The sequence below is a fragment of the Melanostigma gelatinosum genome (genome assembly GCF_949748355.1).
Source record: "Melanostigma gelatinosum genome assembly, chromosome: 10".
In the NCBI taxonomy this organism is placed as follows: domain Eukaryota; kingdom Metazoa; phylum Chordata; class Actinopteri; order Perciformes; family Zoarcidae; genus Melanostigma; species Melanostigma gelatinosum.
Window position 1 is genome coordinate 4,552,669 of NC_136643.1, and position 17,772 is coordinate 4,570,440.

General features: G+C 45.2%; 1 protein-coding gene across 9 annotated transcripts in view; it reads right to left on the bottom strand.

Annotated features, from left to right (window-relative positions):
* Window positions 1–3,654: 3,654 nt before the first annotated feature.
* Window positions 3,655–17,772, bottom strand: part of LOC306783653 (LIM domain only protein 7-like) — a 55,486-nt gene continuing 41,368 nt past the window's right edge. For 2 of the 9 annotated variants that reach the window (XM_079277378.1, XM_079277375.1), the window contains 18 exons: window positions 17,087–17,771; window positions 16,418–16,660; window positions 15,856–15,970; window positions 14,560–14,721; window positions 13,455–13,630; window positions 13,298–13,361; window positions 12,966–13,022; window positions 11,792–11,817; window positions 11,396–11,503; window positions 10,020–10,106; window positions 9,215–9,597; window positions 8,997–9,017; window positions 7,413–7,468; window positions 6,517–6,703; window positions 5,935–6,264; window positions 5,060–5,168; window positions 4,470–4,572; window positions 3,655–4,389 (listed from right to left, as the gene is read on the bottom strand). In XM_079277378.1, the coding sequence (XP_079133504.1) occupies window positions 4,367–4,389; window positions 4,470–4,572; window positions 5,060–5,168; window positions 5,935–6,264; window positions 6,517–6,703; window positions 7,413–7,468; window positions 8,997–9,017; window positions 9,215–9,597; window positions 10,020–10,106; window positions 11,396–11,503; window positions 11,792–11,817; window positions 12,966–13,022; window positions 13,298–13,361; window positions 13,455–13,630; window positions 14,560–14,721; window positions 15,856–15,970; window positions 16,418–16,660; window positions 17,087–17,771 (2,935 nt within the window). In that variant the 3' untranslated portion in view covers window positions 3,655–4,366. The remainder of the gene's footprint in view (window positions 4,390–4,469; window positions 4,573–5,059; window positions 5,169–5,934; window positions 6,265–6,516; window positions 6,704–7,412; window positions 7,469–8,996; window positions 9,018–9,214; window positions 9,598–10,019; window positions 10,107–11,395; window positions 11,504–11,791; window positions 11,818–12,965; window positions 13,023–13,297; window positions 13,362–13,454; window positions 13,631–14,559; window positions 14,722–15,855; window positions 15,971–16,417; window positions 16,661–17,086; window position 17,772) is intronic. The other 7 variants (XM_079277379.1, XM_079277382.1, XM_079277383.1 and 4 more) reach the window with 7 other exon arrangements.

Sequence of the window (17,772 nt, forward strand, 5' to 3'; positions counted from 1 at the left end):
AGTGGAGAATGCTAAGCTGAGAATCAGTATTCCAGCTCATGTCCGGCTATGCAGCTGAAGCAGGGTGAATTAATATGAGCACAGAAAACGTGGTCCCATGTCACCCCGCCCGGGTATAATGCGTTCTCAAGCATATCAGGGTGCCCCAGCTGTGACCGTGCAGTCTTATCATTTCTGAGCCATGTAACACTTTCTGCACTTTGCTCTTCCCCTCCGACTGGAAAAGAAACTCCATCTCGTTTGCGGTGATACTTTTCCTTTACTCAGACACTAAGCAGAGGAACGAAAATAAATCGGAGTTCTCTTTAAGGTCACGGAGAGAAATCACAGATGTTCTCCTTCCTGATTGGAACATGCATGGTTTCCTCGTGCACACATAGGAAGACAGATAAAGAAAAGCTTTTCTTAGTTCCTTGTTTTTCTTCTTTTCCTTGCATGTGGATGAATTATTATCTTGGTTTGGACTGTTTCTCTGCAGAGACACAGTTCTTTTGCAAACACGGGAGCAAAATGTTCTCCTGTGTTAAAACGGTAACATTTGTGTTACAGCAAGGTGGACAGCATTCCTCGTGTTGAGCCTTCAGTCATCGATGGATCTGGTCTTATTTTAAATTTTAAAATAGCACAACTCTAAAGTTGAATCCCTTCAGCTCTGCCCTTTTGTGAGTCAAGGATTAGAGTCAGCATTCATAATGAGCACAAGTAGGGATCTGGGCTCATCATTTCCTCATTGAACAAAAGGTCACAGATCAATATCTTTGTACAAGTTTGAAAAAAAAGGTTTCATGTGTGCGGATGAGAGGATTATCTGTTGATAATCAACAATCAATAGCCACCTGTGCCACCTGTAAAGGTAACCGACAAGCACCCTACTGTTTGTACCTTATTCCACTTCTATTTAGCATGTTCACTGCAGGAAGCACCAACAGAAAGGAAACAGATGACCCTGATAATCAGAGTGCATCCACTGAAATACAAAGTAGTGCATGCACAAACAGGACCTGAGAGATACGGCTGTTTTTAATGGAAACCTTTTAGGTTAAAGATCGACAATATATTCAGAATTAAAATAAACCCCTGAACCGTGATATGGATTACATGCAGCTGAGCAAAAAATCCATACACCTCTTAATAGCACTGTACACTACTGAATATACGATTCAAGATATTGCACATTTACCATAATACAGTTTACTGTATCTTCACTTCATATTCAGCTTCCACACTTTTATTATTATTTCCATTTATTTGTATATATGTGTGAAATTAAATCCAGCTCAGTCATCATTCAGCCTTGAGAGCTGTAATGGCAAAAGTTATCACAGTTGTCATGAATGCATCACAACTACTGTATGTTAATAAATATGCTGTCATGTGAAACCATTCTCTGTTAAATGGTCGTCCCATGGACGGGGAACAGTCTCAGCTCATCTAATTGAATCCCTGTAGCTGCTTGATTTTATGGCATTTCTTTTCGCCGTACGCATGGTGCCTGCAAGCCATGGCAACAGGTCTGGTGAGACAACGTCGGCAATCACATAACTAATTATAGCATTGGTTCAAGCTGCAGGTGAATTAGTGCCTGATGGCTTCTCTTAAGTGTGAAAGTGATTCCCTCCTCATGGTGGCACATGGCAGGAGGTGCTGCTTGTGAGGGATGTTTTTCAAACAAAAACAAACAAACAAACAAATCGACTGGGTCGAAAATGAGTTAAAATATATGGTTTCTGAAAAATTAAGAAAGCACAGATTGTGCCAGTGTGACGGCAGAGCTACAGTCAGTGCTCAGAGACAACATTCTGTGTCACTTATTCATTTACAAACTAAACCACACAATCGTATGACTATATTCCATAAGGCATTATGCCTATTAGATTAGATTAGATTGGAAAACTTTATTAATCCCCAGTGGGGAAACTCTTTTGCCACCCAAAAACTCATACAGACGACACAGTTCACAGTACACAACAACACAGTACACAACAGACAAAAACATATTACAAAGGATAAATAACACCAGAAAATGCCATATAAAACATGATGACATCAGACAGATAAAAACCTCTAAAGGTGTGTATTAAAAAATCCGACTGCTTCTGGAAGGAAAGACCTTCTTAGTGGTTCAGTAGAACACCGAGGCATCCTGAGTCTCTCACTCAATGAGCTTCGGAGTCCATTGAAGACAGTGTAGTAGTGGACGGCCTTCATACAAGACAATTGTTTTTAACTTGGCCCTTGTTCTCTTTTCAACAGTGATTTCTAGTGAGTCTGGGGTAAGACCAATCACTGAGCCAGCCTTTCTGATCATCTTATTGATCCTGTTTTTATCATCCACAGTGATGCCGCCTCCCAGCAGAGCACAGCATAAAAAATAAGTGACTGTGACTAAAGTCAAAGGACACAGAACCTCTCTGTCTTATAAATAGTTGTGCAAACAGCAGCAGGTAACATCCAGCGGCAGCTGAAGGATCCTTTCACTCTTAAAAAGCTTGTCTCACAGTGTCCCCTTCTGGCGAGTCCGGGCTACACCTGAGCTTTAAGCCTCCGGTGTGGAAATGGAGCACGGTTACTGGACTCACTCTTGTGTGTTGATTGTGAGGGAAAGAATCATCCACGAGGGCCTGACTGGAAATCTCCTGCTGAATTTGTGTGAAATCTTGTGTGGAAATTGTGTGAGGGCATTAAAGAAAGAGTTGTTCTCGTTGGATGTTCGTTTTTTGATGAAGGGGAAGAGCAAGCACAACTGAGCTCTTCCATCGGTGTTCCATCTCTTCACAGACCCTATTCTTGGGAGCATACTGCCTCCCTGTAAGCCCCAGCACACACACGCACACACATGCACGCACACACACACACACACACACACACACACATACACACACACACAGACAAGCCACTGGACTCTCCACATCAACGCCTTATAGGCCTGGTTTTGGCTTTGGAGGAAAAAGATGGATAGTTTTATATTTGATGTTTCTCATCCATTAGACGCATGAGGATTAAAATATCTCTCTCCAGCGAGAGAAGCCAAGAAACACCCCCCCCCCCCCCCCCCCCCCCCTAAAAAAGGAATCTAAAAATGTGAGGTGTGCCTCCAGGGCCTGTTTGTGCTGTCCTGAAGAATACAGAGGCAATTTATGCTCAGCCCAACTTATTTCCATACAGCATATCACTTCAAGTGGGCTTATTTACATCTGTTGGGAAATGAGGACAGTTTGGTACCTTACTGCTGCAATGCATTCTGGAAGCTGCAGACTGAACAATCAAGAGCGTCCCCGCTCGTATGAATATTCAACGTGTCTATGCAGATATATCATGACAGAAAACATGAACAAAACAGCGCATCAAAGTGTAATCAAATATATTGCGTGTGCACCGAATGAAATATGCACGACAAATTGGTTCAGAGAGCACAGAGCAGGCAGGTCCTCTGAACCCTTTGCACAAAAAGGCTCATTGAAATTCCTTTCATTATGACTGTGGCACTACAGAGAGATGGAGAATGAGAGGGACGGACGGAGAAAGATGGGTGTAATGGGTTCTGATTAGAAAGGCAGGGAAAAGCCTTGCATCATGTACTGGCATATAATTACAAGGAATTATGTAATTTCACCTCTGGGGGGGGGGGGGAAAGTCAACAAAAAACACACGAGATGAGCATTTAGTCATTTTATTTACAAATGTTACTGTTTGCCTCGATCCATTTAGTGCGATATATTCTTCACATGGAAACCTGCTTGTGTGTACAACTCCTCCATCCATCAGTGAAAACTCCAAACAGCTGCTATCCAAGCAGACGGTTTTATTTAAATATGCTTTGAAAGAATCCTAATAATCTTAATTGCTAATCCCACCAATGAAAAGGCACACAGACGCGACGAGAATACATTGGTCGACAGACCTGTTAATACCACAAGACTCGGCGGAAAAACAGAAGAAGCAAGAGTGAGACGAGATTGAAACCTTGAAATATCTCTCAAGATCTCTAAAAATCTGTCATTGCAAAGATCTGCCTCAATAATCTCATCGACCATTTAACGCTTTGACTAGTTTCGTGGCTAAAACATTAAAGAAATCTTGCGGATGCATGCAGAACCCTTACATTTTGTACAACTGTAATACTTAATAAGATATAGACACGTTAAAGTAGATAACTTCTTTGCAAGCTTACCCTCTCAATCACACACTGAAAATTAAAAATGAAACGGATTATAATTTGAGTCAACCGGAAATTTCTGTCGCCATAAATGGAAGTATGTCCAGACCAGGTGTCCCGGCTGTTTGCAGTGGCTCCGATGCACACGCCAACGCTCAGGGGTTGTTGTCACATGTAGTCTCTTCATCAATCTGCTGGAGTACAGTCACGTCACATGGTGGTTGGCTGGCCAGCTGGGAGACAACAAACAGCAGCATTAGAGAGAAGGAAAGCAACAGCTCGTCACGCTCGTCACGTTGATTTGCGCGCTCACCTTTGTATCGCACGTAGCAGGTGTTACAGAAGAGCTGCTTGTTCCGTATTCTGACCTCGGCGCCGGCTGCCGACCCTCCGAGGTCACGCTTGCAGTCGATGCACTGCGGGGGTTTAAGAAAGGGAAGAGTTAGAGAGCGACTCAACCGCTGGTTAAAAGCTATCGACTACTGTGGCCAAGTCCAAAAGGTGGAGGGATGAGGACAGACAAGACGCCCCCTTGATTATATGGAGAGAGAGAGAAAAATGGAGGGAAAAGGATAAACGAGAGTCGAAGATTGGCAAGATGGATCACTGTTCAGATGCAGGAGACCGAGCTCGAGTGCAGACCAGAGTTCAAGGGAAGGATCAACAATTAAGCGTTCGTTAAAAAAAAAGAAAAAGAGAGAGACAAAGTGAGGGAGAAGTCGATTAGTTTGTCTTGCAGGGTTTTGGCACAGAACATACTACTTTGCTCAAGCTGTGAAAGAGATCAGGACCTCGAGAGTCACCAGGATTTACCAGGTTAGTCGTAAAAGAAAGGAGGAGTTTGGAGGAATCGAGGCCGAGGTGTGTTGACGGTGGGGGGCCGACACGTGGCCCAGCTCTCACCTTAAAGCAGCCCAAATGATAACAGAGCCCGAGGGACTCGATGATCATGGCTGCTCCCTTTCCCAGCGGGGTGTCACAGAACGTACAGATTTTCCTGCCACTCACTGACCTGGATTACAGAACGCACAGCTGTGATTTTTAGAGCCCGAGCACACGTGCACAACGCATGTATGCATACGCACACACACACACGCACACAACACATGTTCACACCATGCAACTGTTAAACTGATAGATGGCTTGTTTGCTAAAGGTCAATATTGGCCTTTTCTGTTTCATAATTATCTTGGATGAGGGCCAATCACGTCCCCTGCCAAAATGGAGCAGGAGCCCCTCCATGACCACAGCTCCACAACATTCTGTCAAATAGTTAACAATGTTTTTGCAGTTTTCATTACTTTAATTGTTTATTCCCCTGTACAAATCACTGAGTAAGCAATTATCATTGATACTTTTGGCACGGAAAGAAATTGGCAAAAGAATATTGGGAAATGATCAGTGCCACGGTGTTGCTTTAGAACACATGAACAAAGATTCACACAAACTCAAAACAACACTGTATATTGACAGTGGATTGAAACAGGGAATCTGTAAAACAAATAAAAAGGAGGGCACAGAATCGTCAGAGTTTCACCTGTCAGCTGTGAATAAAGAGGGTGAACTACACATCACACGATATCATACAACAACGTATCATATCAGGTTCAAAAGCAGAACAAGTGAAATCAGTTGAGCTTCAGTTGCCCTTTGTCACCACTCCCCATCCAAAGTCATGGTTTATCAACGCCACCTGGAATATGACTGTGCAACCCAGTGTACCAGTGAGCGGTTAGTTGTTGGGGGTGTTAAGCGAAAGCAGCACTGTTAATATTCACCTGCTCCGCTGCTGAGGGCCGCCTGCCTCAGACGTGGGCTCCGGGGAGGTTGCGGGTGACGGAGAGGACGGCGAGGGGGACGGCGACTGCCGGGACCAAGGGGACGAGGGGGTTCCCGCCCCGGCTCGCAGGGAGCCCATGGAGTAGGAGGAAGGCAGGGTGGAGGAGCCGGGCCGCTGGGCCCACGTAGACCCGCCGCCGTAAAAGGAGGTGCTGCCGGAGAGCGCCGAGTTAGGCACAGCGTAGCTTTGAGCGTGAGAGTTGCTCCTGGGCGTCCACGACGAGCGCCAGGAGTTGTAGGAGGCGTCCAAGTTGTCGAGAGACTCACCTCTGCAAAGGCCACACCCACGCCAACACCCACATTAGCCCGTTAGAGGCATTTAAAAAGTCTGGCTACCAACTGAACCTGTGGTTTTAGAATATCTGGTCCGATCAAATTTGCCAAGATAAAGTCAGAGTAGCCAGACTAGTAAATGTTGTAATATTTCTGTGCAGGTAACACAGGATATGAGTAAGGGTGAAAAGCCAGCCACCACCATCACACAACAGAGATGAGATCGTTTCCCTCTAACCAGACCGTACCTGCGCATGGGCGGCACGTCGGACTCATCGGTGGCGGCGGTGGTGGTGGAGGAGCCCTGGCGGATCCAACTTTTGTCCATCAGCATCGGAGTCTTCTTCTTCATCTCGTTCAGGATCCGCTGGCGCTCCAGCTCCGCCTGCGATGTCGACTGCTGACCGTTCTTCTCACCCACCCCGCTGCCCGTCACTGCACCCAGAGAGGAGAGGGTGGGAAACCCAACATCATGCCGGCTCAATGACAACGCTTCCGGGAGGACAAACATAGATCACGACTGGCGAAGAGGACGGGTCAGAAACAATGAGGCTGTGATGAAGGTTGGATCGGACCATTGTTGTTAAGCGCAATGACATTTAACGCACAAGAGAAATCGGCCTGCAATCAATGAGTTCATTGTTTTTTTGCTGCATGCAATTTCTCCGCTTGGCTGACTGATTGATGCACCATTTGATTGGTCAGCTGTCAATCAAACAGCTGTAGGTTTTTGATTTTGTCGATCATCACAAAATGGGAGCGGATCGGGGGCCGAGCCCACCTCTCTCTGGCTCTCTGTATCTCATGGCGTTGAGGATGTTCCTCCTCTCCATCTCCAGCTCGGACGCCGCCCGCTGACTCCGGGCCTCTTTGTCGAGCACGCTCCTCGCCTGTTCCTGCAGCAGCTGGTGAACCATGCCCCCCGGCTGCACAAACGCACCTGCAGTAGCGCACGGCCCAAACGCATGTGCAACGGCACAGTGCATACCTTGCTTTTACAGTTATATTTTCTAAAGTTTTAAAACAACCAGTACGAAGAGAAACTAAGAGCTTATATTTGCTGTTGCATTCACAATCCATCACTTTTTTTCATTAAAGGTGAACTACAATGATGGACAATACCTTCATTTAATAGAAAACTGACCTTTTCTCAGAGGTTTTTCCTCTTCATCAAGCTGGGGAGATGATTTAGATTTCGTCCTGTCAAATAAAAGAAAATAACTCTTATTTAAAAAAAAGAAAAGGAGCCACACTTACACCGCTGTCTTTATAGAAGCCACAGGTTTTATAACCTTTTTGTTACCACCATAAAATATCAATCAACTTCAATTTTGAAATGTCAAACCCAACGGTGAAAGAAATGGTTATATAAGAAAAGTGCTGATTGCAGACAGCGCAGGTCACTCCCCGCTCAGCTGGAGACATAACACACTTATTGGAGGCCTTCCAATTTCATGAGCGTCTGTATAAAGAGAGACTGTTTGAATGATTCAGTTCGAATGGAGCCAGAGAAACAAAGCAGCGAGTGCCTGGACACACGCTTTAATACGTGTCAGCATTGTTCATTACTGAGAAATGTATTGAAAATAATACAAAAAAAACATGATGACTGCTCCAGAGATATACGTGATGTCAAATGATGCACCTGGTGTATGCGTTTTAAGGTGAATGACGAATTGTTCTCGTTTGACAGAAAGCGGTGTTGGTGTTGGGCAGGATTATGTGCTCGTGACGTGAGACACTGTTTTGGCAGGTTCGGTGCAATTCAGGCAAGAACAGAATGTGTTGCCAAGATGACTCCTGTGCAGAGAATTACGTAAAGCACTCAGGAAAAGGTGAACCTGCAGCTGAAAACCTGCAGAAGCTAACGTGAAAGCAACACTTATTCATTTACAATTCAAATGCAACCGATTACACCTGAAATCCCCCTATTTAATATTCATAAGCAGTATACAAACATTGAATGAAGGTGATTAAGGTGATGATTAATGAAGGTCAACAACACAATTTAAAATACTGCTGATATTACTTCCTATACACTTTATATTTTTATAAAGAGATTATTCTTATCTCGTTATAATTTACTTTTTCTATTCTAGTTTTACTTATTTTACTGAGTTTATCTTACTTGTATTGCTGTAAATATTTTGCACTGGTGTAAGTACTTATACACTTTATATGTATTACTCTATTGTTTATGTAGCTTTATGATATATTCAAATGTTTTGGAATTTGGAATCAATAAACCTTATCTTATCTTATAATGTAGTTGTAAGCAAATATAAGGACATTTTTAAGTTATTAAACTTCTTCTGTGAAGACATATTGTATATTATTACAACTGCTTTTTAGTATATTATCCTTAATTATCTGTTCGTACAGGGACCTTCATTCATGGGAGCCCACGGGAGGAGTTATAAGGGTTTATTAACCTATTTGCCAACAACTATTTATTCGTTGTTCATACCCTGTACTGCTCTTAAACACTTCATTGGGGGACAGTCAATAAAGTGTTGCCCATTCAACCTATTCAACTCATTATCTTGAAATACTGTAATATAACTTTTAATCATTGTGAGGCACTTCAATCATTATACGTAGTATTAGTACTTATCACATTGGGAATAAGGCGAGCAGGTTTTATTGGGGCCAAAAGCTGATGAGCTGCAAACAGAGAGCAGCATTATCTTGTGACTGCAGACGCAAACACAATCCCTGCTGGACTGACCTGTCTGTAAAGCCGGAGGCCCTTTGGTGTTGGGAGTGTGTGGGGAGAGGTGGGGCGAGGGTTACAGCACAAAGGTGGAGGACAAAGCACATGCAGACACGTTAGTCATGTTAATGTACAGACAACAAAGCAGGTTATGTCGACTGTGTTATTATCCACATGATGGACGTATGAGGGAGACGTGTGAGGGGAGCAGAAGGAGCGCTGGTTCTACTGACCACTGCTGCTGCTGCTGCTGCTGCTGCTGCTCTACCAAGGCTCTCTCCCGCTCCCTGCGCTGCTGCTCCACAGCTTCCTGCCGCCTCCTCCTCTCCTCCTCCCTCTCCTCCTCCCTCCTCCTCTGCCACTGCAGCTCCTCCTCCACCCTCATCTTCCTCTCCTCCTCCTCCTGCCTCTCTTTTGTCTCCCTCTCCTCCTGGAGCTGCCGCAGCTCGCGCTCCTCCTCGTCCCTCTTCCTCCTCTCCTCCGCCTGCCTTTGGCGCTCCTGTTCCTCCTTCCGCTTTCTCTCCTGCTCCTCCCACGGCGGAGCGGGGGGCTGGCCGACTGGAGAGAAGGCCGAGAGTGGGCCGACGCCGCGTCTGCTCACCTCCAGGCTCCCCGGCTGCACGAGAGAAGAGTGGACGGGAAAAGAGGAAGCGTTCAACCCACGATGGCATGAGTCTGAACTTCATCAACCTCCAGGAGGAACTGATCAACGGTGGAGGAACTCGTGTTTTGAAATTCCAATCAATGGGGAGTTTTTGTTGCAAAACCATAAGCCGGAAAGACTTCCATCACTACAGGAAACATAATCACACATGTTGTGTGTGTCCCGTGTGAATATCTACATGACAAGACATAGTTCTGCTCTCACTCTATGGGGAAAGAACCTGCGTTTTAAAAAAGCCAGGAATAACAGCCCCAAGCTGTCACTGCTGAATCATTTATGTGATTTTCATCAACAAACACAGAACATGTATTAGAATACATTTAGAGGTCAGAGCTTATTGTCCCCTTTTAATACAAATGAAATCCTTTTGTCACCTCTTGTTGGTCAACGCTCTTGGCAACCTCCTCCTGATCCTTGAGCCACTCCTCCTGCAACTTCTCCTGGTCGCGTTTATATTTCTCCTGGAAGAGAAAAGCAGGGAGAGATGTCAAAGAAGAAAAAGCGATTCAAATAAAAACTATATTCTAGCTGTATTGTATTCAGGTAATTCTAGGATCACCAACATGTTATCTAACCATCCTGAAAAGTTGATAAACCTAAAGCTTGCCCAGGGCGGGACGTCTCACTGGCACATCATGAAATCAGGCCGTATATCCAACAGGGAACAACACTGGAGGAGGAACAAGCCTTCGCGGCTACAGCGGCTCTGCTCGGACACCTTTGATCTCCATCCAGAAATAGACCCTCAAAAATGTTGAGACAGGGTTCTACTACATTCCACTCGACAGATGCCTTACTTTCAGCTGCCGGATCGCTCTGTTAACTTTTCTGTCTTGAGCCCATTAGGAGCAGTCTGCTTTGATTGGGAGGACTTCCTGGTCTGTTATTTCAATCTCTGAACCCCGTCTCATTGTGAGATGGGGCACACGGACAGATTCCCGGATGGGAAGAGTATTTTAGATCACATGGATTGTGAGGCTGGTATTTTCAGTTGTATTAATGGACTAAGGCCCACCTAGCTGAAAGTAATGCACTCTAATATACCAGTCCTACAGTAAATACCGCTGTGAAGGTTATAATGTTCAGTTTCTGTTTCATGCTCATTCTAGCGGGTGCAGGTTTTTGCGCTGTTCTAATGCGTTTTACTGAGCGATGTGCACCAAATATTAGAATATTGTGGATATTTGGGCCTTAGAATCTGAAAAAAACTCATTGGAAATTGATATTTGTCTCATACAGATACACATAGTAAATAAATAAAAATAGAAATAGCAAATACACACTGCTTTAAAAAAACCTTTCTGTTCTCAGATTTTTATTTGACTCAATTGTCTTCAATCTGTATTGTTTTCCTCCTTGAGTGTCTTTATTTCATTGTGTTGTGATTCATCTGAATTGTTTCTTTCTTAATATCACACAATATAATTTAACAGCGCCACAAACTACAGAATCAAGCCCTCTCCAGTACACTTGCAGTGAAACCTGGACATTGTAATCTTGACTGCAGGGCTGATTAATTACCCTGCGTTAGCTTCAGCTGCATACACCGAGTAAACTGCAACTGAGTGCATGTTTGCATTTCAACACCCATGTATGCCATGTAGTATGTCTCAATACCTAGCATGTCAAATGCAGCACGCCAAAAAACACCAGGATGTGCTACTACTGCATCCCGTCACATTTATCCACCAAGACGGTCAAAGTTCAAGGCCCATTGTTCTACGCATAACGTCAGCGTGCCCTTATGTACCTGGAGGAGGCGATCCTGCTCCTTCTGCCATTTCTCTTGTCTTTTGCGCTCCTCCTCTGGGTCCCAAGACCAGCCGCTGGAGGACGGGGTGATCGCAGGAACAGGTATCTGCAGACGGAGAAGAATCACTTTGTGATATTGTCAAGTCATGTCACTTTTAATTAATACAGACAGTTTGTACAATTGACATTATATTTGTATCCTTAGACCCATGAGTATTTGATGTAACTCATAAAAAGGAAAGCTCCCTGCAATCAAAGTCATTTTCAAATTTGAGATTCTTAATAATGGGTCTATACTTTGTAATAACTGTGCATTTCAAGATGTTTTCCTGCTATAATAGAACAAACAACAACAGAGACAAACAGCCCTCTATACACTGATAAGACTACTCACATCTGGCATTGCAGACTCTGATCCTCCTTGAAAAGAAAAGTAAAGAAAAAGCGTCCAGTCAGTACTTCTGGCATGCACAGGGAGAGCAATAGAAGAGAAGTTAACCCTGAGGCAATATACTGTGGCAATCGCAACATTGACAGGCGTATTACATTTTCAACAGGATTTTTAAGTCAAACGGCAAGTCCTCATTCAAAATGTCAAACAGTAAATGATGTTTTCAACAAGCCCACCGAGCAACAACGGTTCAATTTCACCCGCTAGGACTTATTGATTCTCTCAATCCAAGATCAGCCACTGGTTGACATTTAAATTGGACACCAGGCCCAATAGGGTCTGAATAGGAAAATCAATAAAGTGATTGTGAGGACAACAAGACCAAACAAACTGGAAGGAAAAAACACATGTGTGAGCAGCATGCGTACACAAGGATGCAGACACGTCCAGCGCAGCCCGTCTGAAAGGTTACCGTACGGTTCGATACATGCAGGCCAAGGGAGCAACTGCATGCGCAGCAAAGTGAAGAGTGTAACCATGTGTTAAACCCGGAGCATTCGAAAAAACACCACAAACACTGCAGGGTTCCAAAGGTGTGTGGTTGGTACGCTGGCAAAGCGTCTGACATGCTGTCCAGCCTTTGGAGCTGAATGTGCTACTTTTATACTGTTTTTCATTTATACAGGGTTTCGTCTTCCCTCCAAAAACAATCAGCTGTGCATTTTTATCAGAAAATTATTCCTTAATTTGACTCCAAAATAGCACCAGGCTCCCCCGGTTGGAAAAGCATGTCAGAGTCCCAGTTTGTACCAAGCGAAGGGGGTCACTGCACACTCAACCCTGTTTACCACAGAGGTAGCCCAGCGCACTGACACGGGACCCCGAGACACCTGAAGGAGGGGAAGGGGGCACCGCACAAAAGACAAGCTCTGGCAACCAAAGAGAGCCATGGAGGAATCTACTTCAACCCGGACGGCTCATAATCAATCGATAATGCAACTTATCTATTGAGCATGAGGCTGTGACCGATGAGAAACATGCAAAAATCCCTTTGGGAAGCTGAGAGACAGAAGCACAGAGAACCAAGCCACCAAATCACAAAGAAGTCATCATTATCATTATTGTCATGAAGAACCACCCCGCCCCGATTTGGTCAGTCGTCTTTTCTTTTTTTTACCTTTTTCAAAAAACTCTGACCTCCGTTTTAAGTTTTTCAAAGACATGGGTTCTGACTCTACATGAGAGATGGAAAAGAGGAGATATACCATTTTATATTACCAACACATGAATTACACACACAGCACATGTTGCTTTAAGCTGTATCACAATAATACGTTTCAGATACACAACACAGTAAATGTCCATCAATAACCACAACAGTCCAGTGTTTGCAAAGACGTTCCCCCCCAAAACTAAGTCAACAAAACGTTTCTGCATTCAGCACGGAAATAGTTGCCAAGATCGATCCCATAACCTTTCTGATTGTGTGTTGTGTGCTGTGCTCTTTACCTTTGTTCCTCATGGTCACCGCCTGCTCACGGAAACCTCCATTAACGCTGTTTGAAGCCACGTCCTGCAGGGGGGAGACACGGCGGGGCGCCCGCTCATTAGAAGGGCCCACAACACAGAAATAAACGCCAGAGAGAGTTCACGCCAGGTCACTTACGAGGACTGGGTGGGCGGCGGCCTCTTCGGGGAGCAGCTTCTCCATGGAGGTGAAATCCAGGCTGGAGCTGATGGCGTTGTTGTCGGGGTAACCTAGAAGTATCGGATGATCCATACTGGTCAGATTGATGGTCTTATGGCTTTTAAATGGCATGGGAGGTTGATCTCTGTCCCAGTCTGCATGCAGACAATGCAATGGCAAAAGAAAAAAAATAGGATGTGTGTTTCTGCACATAAAGCCACGTATTTTGTGCCTGTATGTATGTGTGTGTGTGTGTGTGTGTGTGTGTGTGTGTGTGTGTGTGTGTGTGTGTGCAGTAGTAGTCGTTAGGTATTTGTGTACGTGAAACCCAACAGTTGACAGTGAATTGTCTATTTACATAAAGAACGCTGTGAAGCAGGGGACAAGGTTGCTGTTATGGTGTTATTACAGAGAGCAGCAGGGTGTGACAGAGAAACCTTCCCCAGCCATGCAGCCTATTAAAGCTTTCATATACCCACACAGTGTTTCTAACAGGCTCACCAAACGATTTGAACAAGTACTGGCTGTTAGCTCAAGTCAGCTACTCTGGGTGCTTGATTCATATTTCTTTGGAAGGAGACACTGACGCAGTTGTAACAAGTAAGCCTGTTACACTAACACTGTGCAAACAGCACCCAGGGGGCCGTGGACCCTGAGATGGGTTACGTCTCCACAAGGAAAACACCGTACAGACAGGAAGGCTGATAAGACAGAAAAGGCAGAAGAAGAAGAAGAAGAAGAAGAAGAAACAACCAGTAGGAATAAAAAGGAAAAACAGGACAAGTAAAATGCACACAGGAAGAAAAAACAAAAAGTCTTCCCTCGTCAGATGTGAAAACAAACAAACATTACAGGTCCTTCACTGCTTAGCTGTCATGAAATCATTCATGGATGATTTCACAATCGTTTACGGACCAATTTAAAGTGTCAAAACTGTTTAGCAACGCAAGCGGCATAAGCAGCGCTGTCAGTCCAGGAATGTGACCCTTAAAGTGGTTCAATTCAATCTCCCGCAAACAAACAAACACACACACACACACACGCGCGCGCACGTGCTCAGACACACAGCGTTCACATGACTCACTGTTCCTGCCGTGATGGCGTATATCCATGATCAGACTGCCCTCCTGCAGGGCCTCCTCCATGCTGGACTTCCAGTCGGTGTAGCTCATTTCTGCCACCTTGTGGCCGTTCACCGTCAGCACCTCGTCCCCGGCCTGAAGCTGGTACATCTCTGCCGGGCTGCCTGCACCAGACAGAGCATTACTCATCAGAGCTGTCATGCTTGCACAAAGCAGCGGTTGTTTTAGTCATTTCAGTGAAGTTGAATTTACAAGAAATGATCAAGTTTTTGGACAATGCGACTTTTTAATTCTAGTTAAAAAAAAAAATCTGTCTTCAAGTTTTTAATTTGTATTATTTAAATGATAAAATGCAAATGTTGTCAACATTGACGGTGTATTTTGTGTAACAGATACTAAACAGTGCGGGAAGCTACTGAAATAACTGCCTCTTCAACCATTTCCTTTACATCATCTTGACTTTTCACTACCGCCAAGTGGAACGAGACAGAATATATGTTCATATTTCTACCAACTAATCATATTAAGATCAATACTATTGGTTGTGAACATTTGACTGTCTGTCGTCACGTTGCTCTGCATGGCTCATGCCGCATGACGTGGTTAATAACAGCACGGCTCATTTACTGCACGGCTCCATGTGCAGAACCGTGAATGAGGTCATTGTACTTTTGCCTCTTCCTGCTTTATGCATGCAGTTTTTGTCATTTTTTAGCACTTTATGTCACTTAACTGGATTTTGAAACATCTCACCAAAGGACTGCAGCTAAACAATTTGGCAGCTGGTTAACATATGTTGCACATATATATATATATATCACACATGGTGATTCATGTGCATTGTCCTTACAAATACAAATTGAAATTATAGAAAGTATGATGCATCGCGACAAGTACACTGTAGGTTGAAACTGGTGAGACAAAGACTATTGATGCGGGGTGTTACGAGCATTAGTGAAACTTCACTAAATTGAATGAGAAACGAGTGAAGGTGGAGGAAGCTCAGTAGAAAGAGAGGCCCAGACCCAGCAGATCTGACCCAGATAGACGCTGCCCTACATAGGTCTGGCAACGCCACTGCAATGGAAAACCTGCTGACAACCATCCAGCATCCAATATTACTGCTGTACTGTATCTGTAATACATCAGGTGAGATGTGACTGTTTGATCTTTTTTTTCTTCTTCTTTGAACCACTGGGAATGTTGTGAGTTTAAGGCGGCCAGTTTGGCTCATCGGCACGCATTGTACTGGAAGGTGAATAAAGCTCATATCCTGTTTGTTTGGTCTCTGCTGTTACCTCGCTGGATGGACGTGATGCGAGCTCCTGTTGAGTCCCACGCCGCCTGGAAGCCAAAGTCTGTGCTGCTGTTGGGCTTCTGGTTCAGGCTGATCCGCATCTCACAGTAGTTCTCCTTGAAAACCAAACAGAGCAACACAGGTGAGTAGAGGCAAACTCAAAACACAAAAGAACCGGCACCAAATGAAGGAACGTGTTCCTGACTTTCCATCGCTGCGGAGATCGCTGTGTCAGGTTGTGTTGTCTGAGGGTACGCAGGTCTGCTTTGGCAAGAAAGCCTTGCATGAATCATTGATGGCTGTTGATTAACTGCCAACCTGTTGCTGGTCTTTCATTTATGGGTTACATTATTCTATTATTTTGAAGCAATCTTTAAATTGAGAATAGAAAAAGAATGAAAATTTGATTTAATGACGCATTTGGGTTCACTACTTATTTACCAGAAAGCCAGACGCATTCAGTGACTGTTCACATTGTCAGTCATGAATAAAATGTGTTTAACAATCCCCACTCGTCAACATACAAGCTGATGGGCTTTATCCACAGCAGGTAACGTGAGTACCTGGCTGGTTTCTTTGGCTGGAACAGGACTGAGTGGGGCTTCGGTCTTGACCTGAGGAGGGACGGGTGAGACGCTCTTCATCGTGGTCTTGTCCTCCTCCTCCTCCTCGTCCTCGGTGCTGTGGGCCGAGCTGGAATGAGACTGATGCTCGTCCTCAGAGGTCATGAACTGGTGATAGCGGCTCGGCACCGCCGACTTCTTGGGAGCGACGGCGTCGCCGTTGACGCGCTTCTGGGGTTCCACCTGTCCAAGGTGAATCACTTTGAGTCTTTGACAACAAGATAATGAAGAATGAACTCAACAGCACAGGGCCGTTTATACAATGCTGATAATGGAGGGAATGGGGGGGGTCAACTCTCTGACTGAGCATGAAGCTGTTTCATAATCTTTACCTGAAAGTCACTCACTGATCTGATGAAACTGTGACAGTAATGAATGTGATGGAGGCCTAAAATAGCAGCTCTGGCAGCTGAGTTAGCATGATAAAAACACTAGCTTCATCTGTTATTCATACAGTACAGTAATCAGATCGGACTCTTGGGTAACATCGATGCCCTCAAAACACCTGAACAACAAGGCAAAAGATTTCTTACTGCCAAACAAACACCCTCTGGATGTCCTTCAGTCGCCTTGTGCTGCACTAGTTTGTATTTATGATCAAGTACTCACTGTAAAGGGTCGGGGAAGAGAAGTGAGGCGGGACGACTGGGTCCCGAAGGGCCGTGGCGCGACAACCGAGGTCAGGCGTGCGCTATCCGGTCTCTGGTAGCTCCTGGGGAGGGAGGCAGAAACCCGAGACACCCCGGGAGGCTTGGGTTCCATTGAGCTGGGCCGTGGTTGTTGTTTGTACAGAGAACCGGAGGAGGGGGCCCACGCCTCAGTCTGTGCTCCCGACAATGGGCGCCTCGGCTCGGGCAACTTTTGCTGGGAGCTTGAAGAGGAGACGGCGGCCGCTGTCTCCACTGCCTTGACTGTGCCGGTGCGTTCTGAGACTGAACTCAGTGAAGGTGCTGCTGCTGCTGGTACCGGAGATCTGGACCTGTGGAAAAAGCTGCGGCTGGTGGGAGTGATGGTGGTGGTGTCGCTGCCTGCAGGACTTTCCACAGTGTCAACTCCCTGTGAGGTGGGAGGGGAAGCGGCCCTGACAGTAGCCGGGGAGGCGGAGGGGGGTTTGTCCTCTTTCCGAGGAAGCTCCGGGGATTCAGAAGAATAGTAAGGAGTGTCAATGGTGTAGCTCCTGGCGGGGAGGGCTCGGGTACGAGGAGAAATGACGGGTTTGTCAAATATGTCTTCGTCGTCCAGGTAAGACAGAGATCCGATGCGACCACCAACGCTGTTTTTTCCTTTATTTTCTC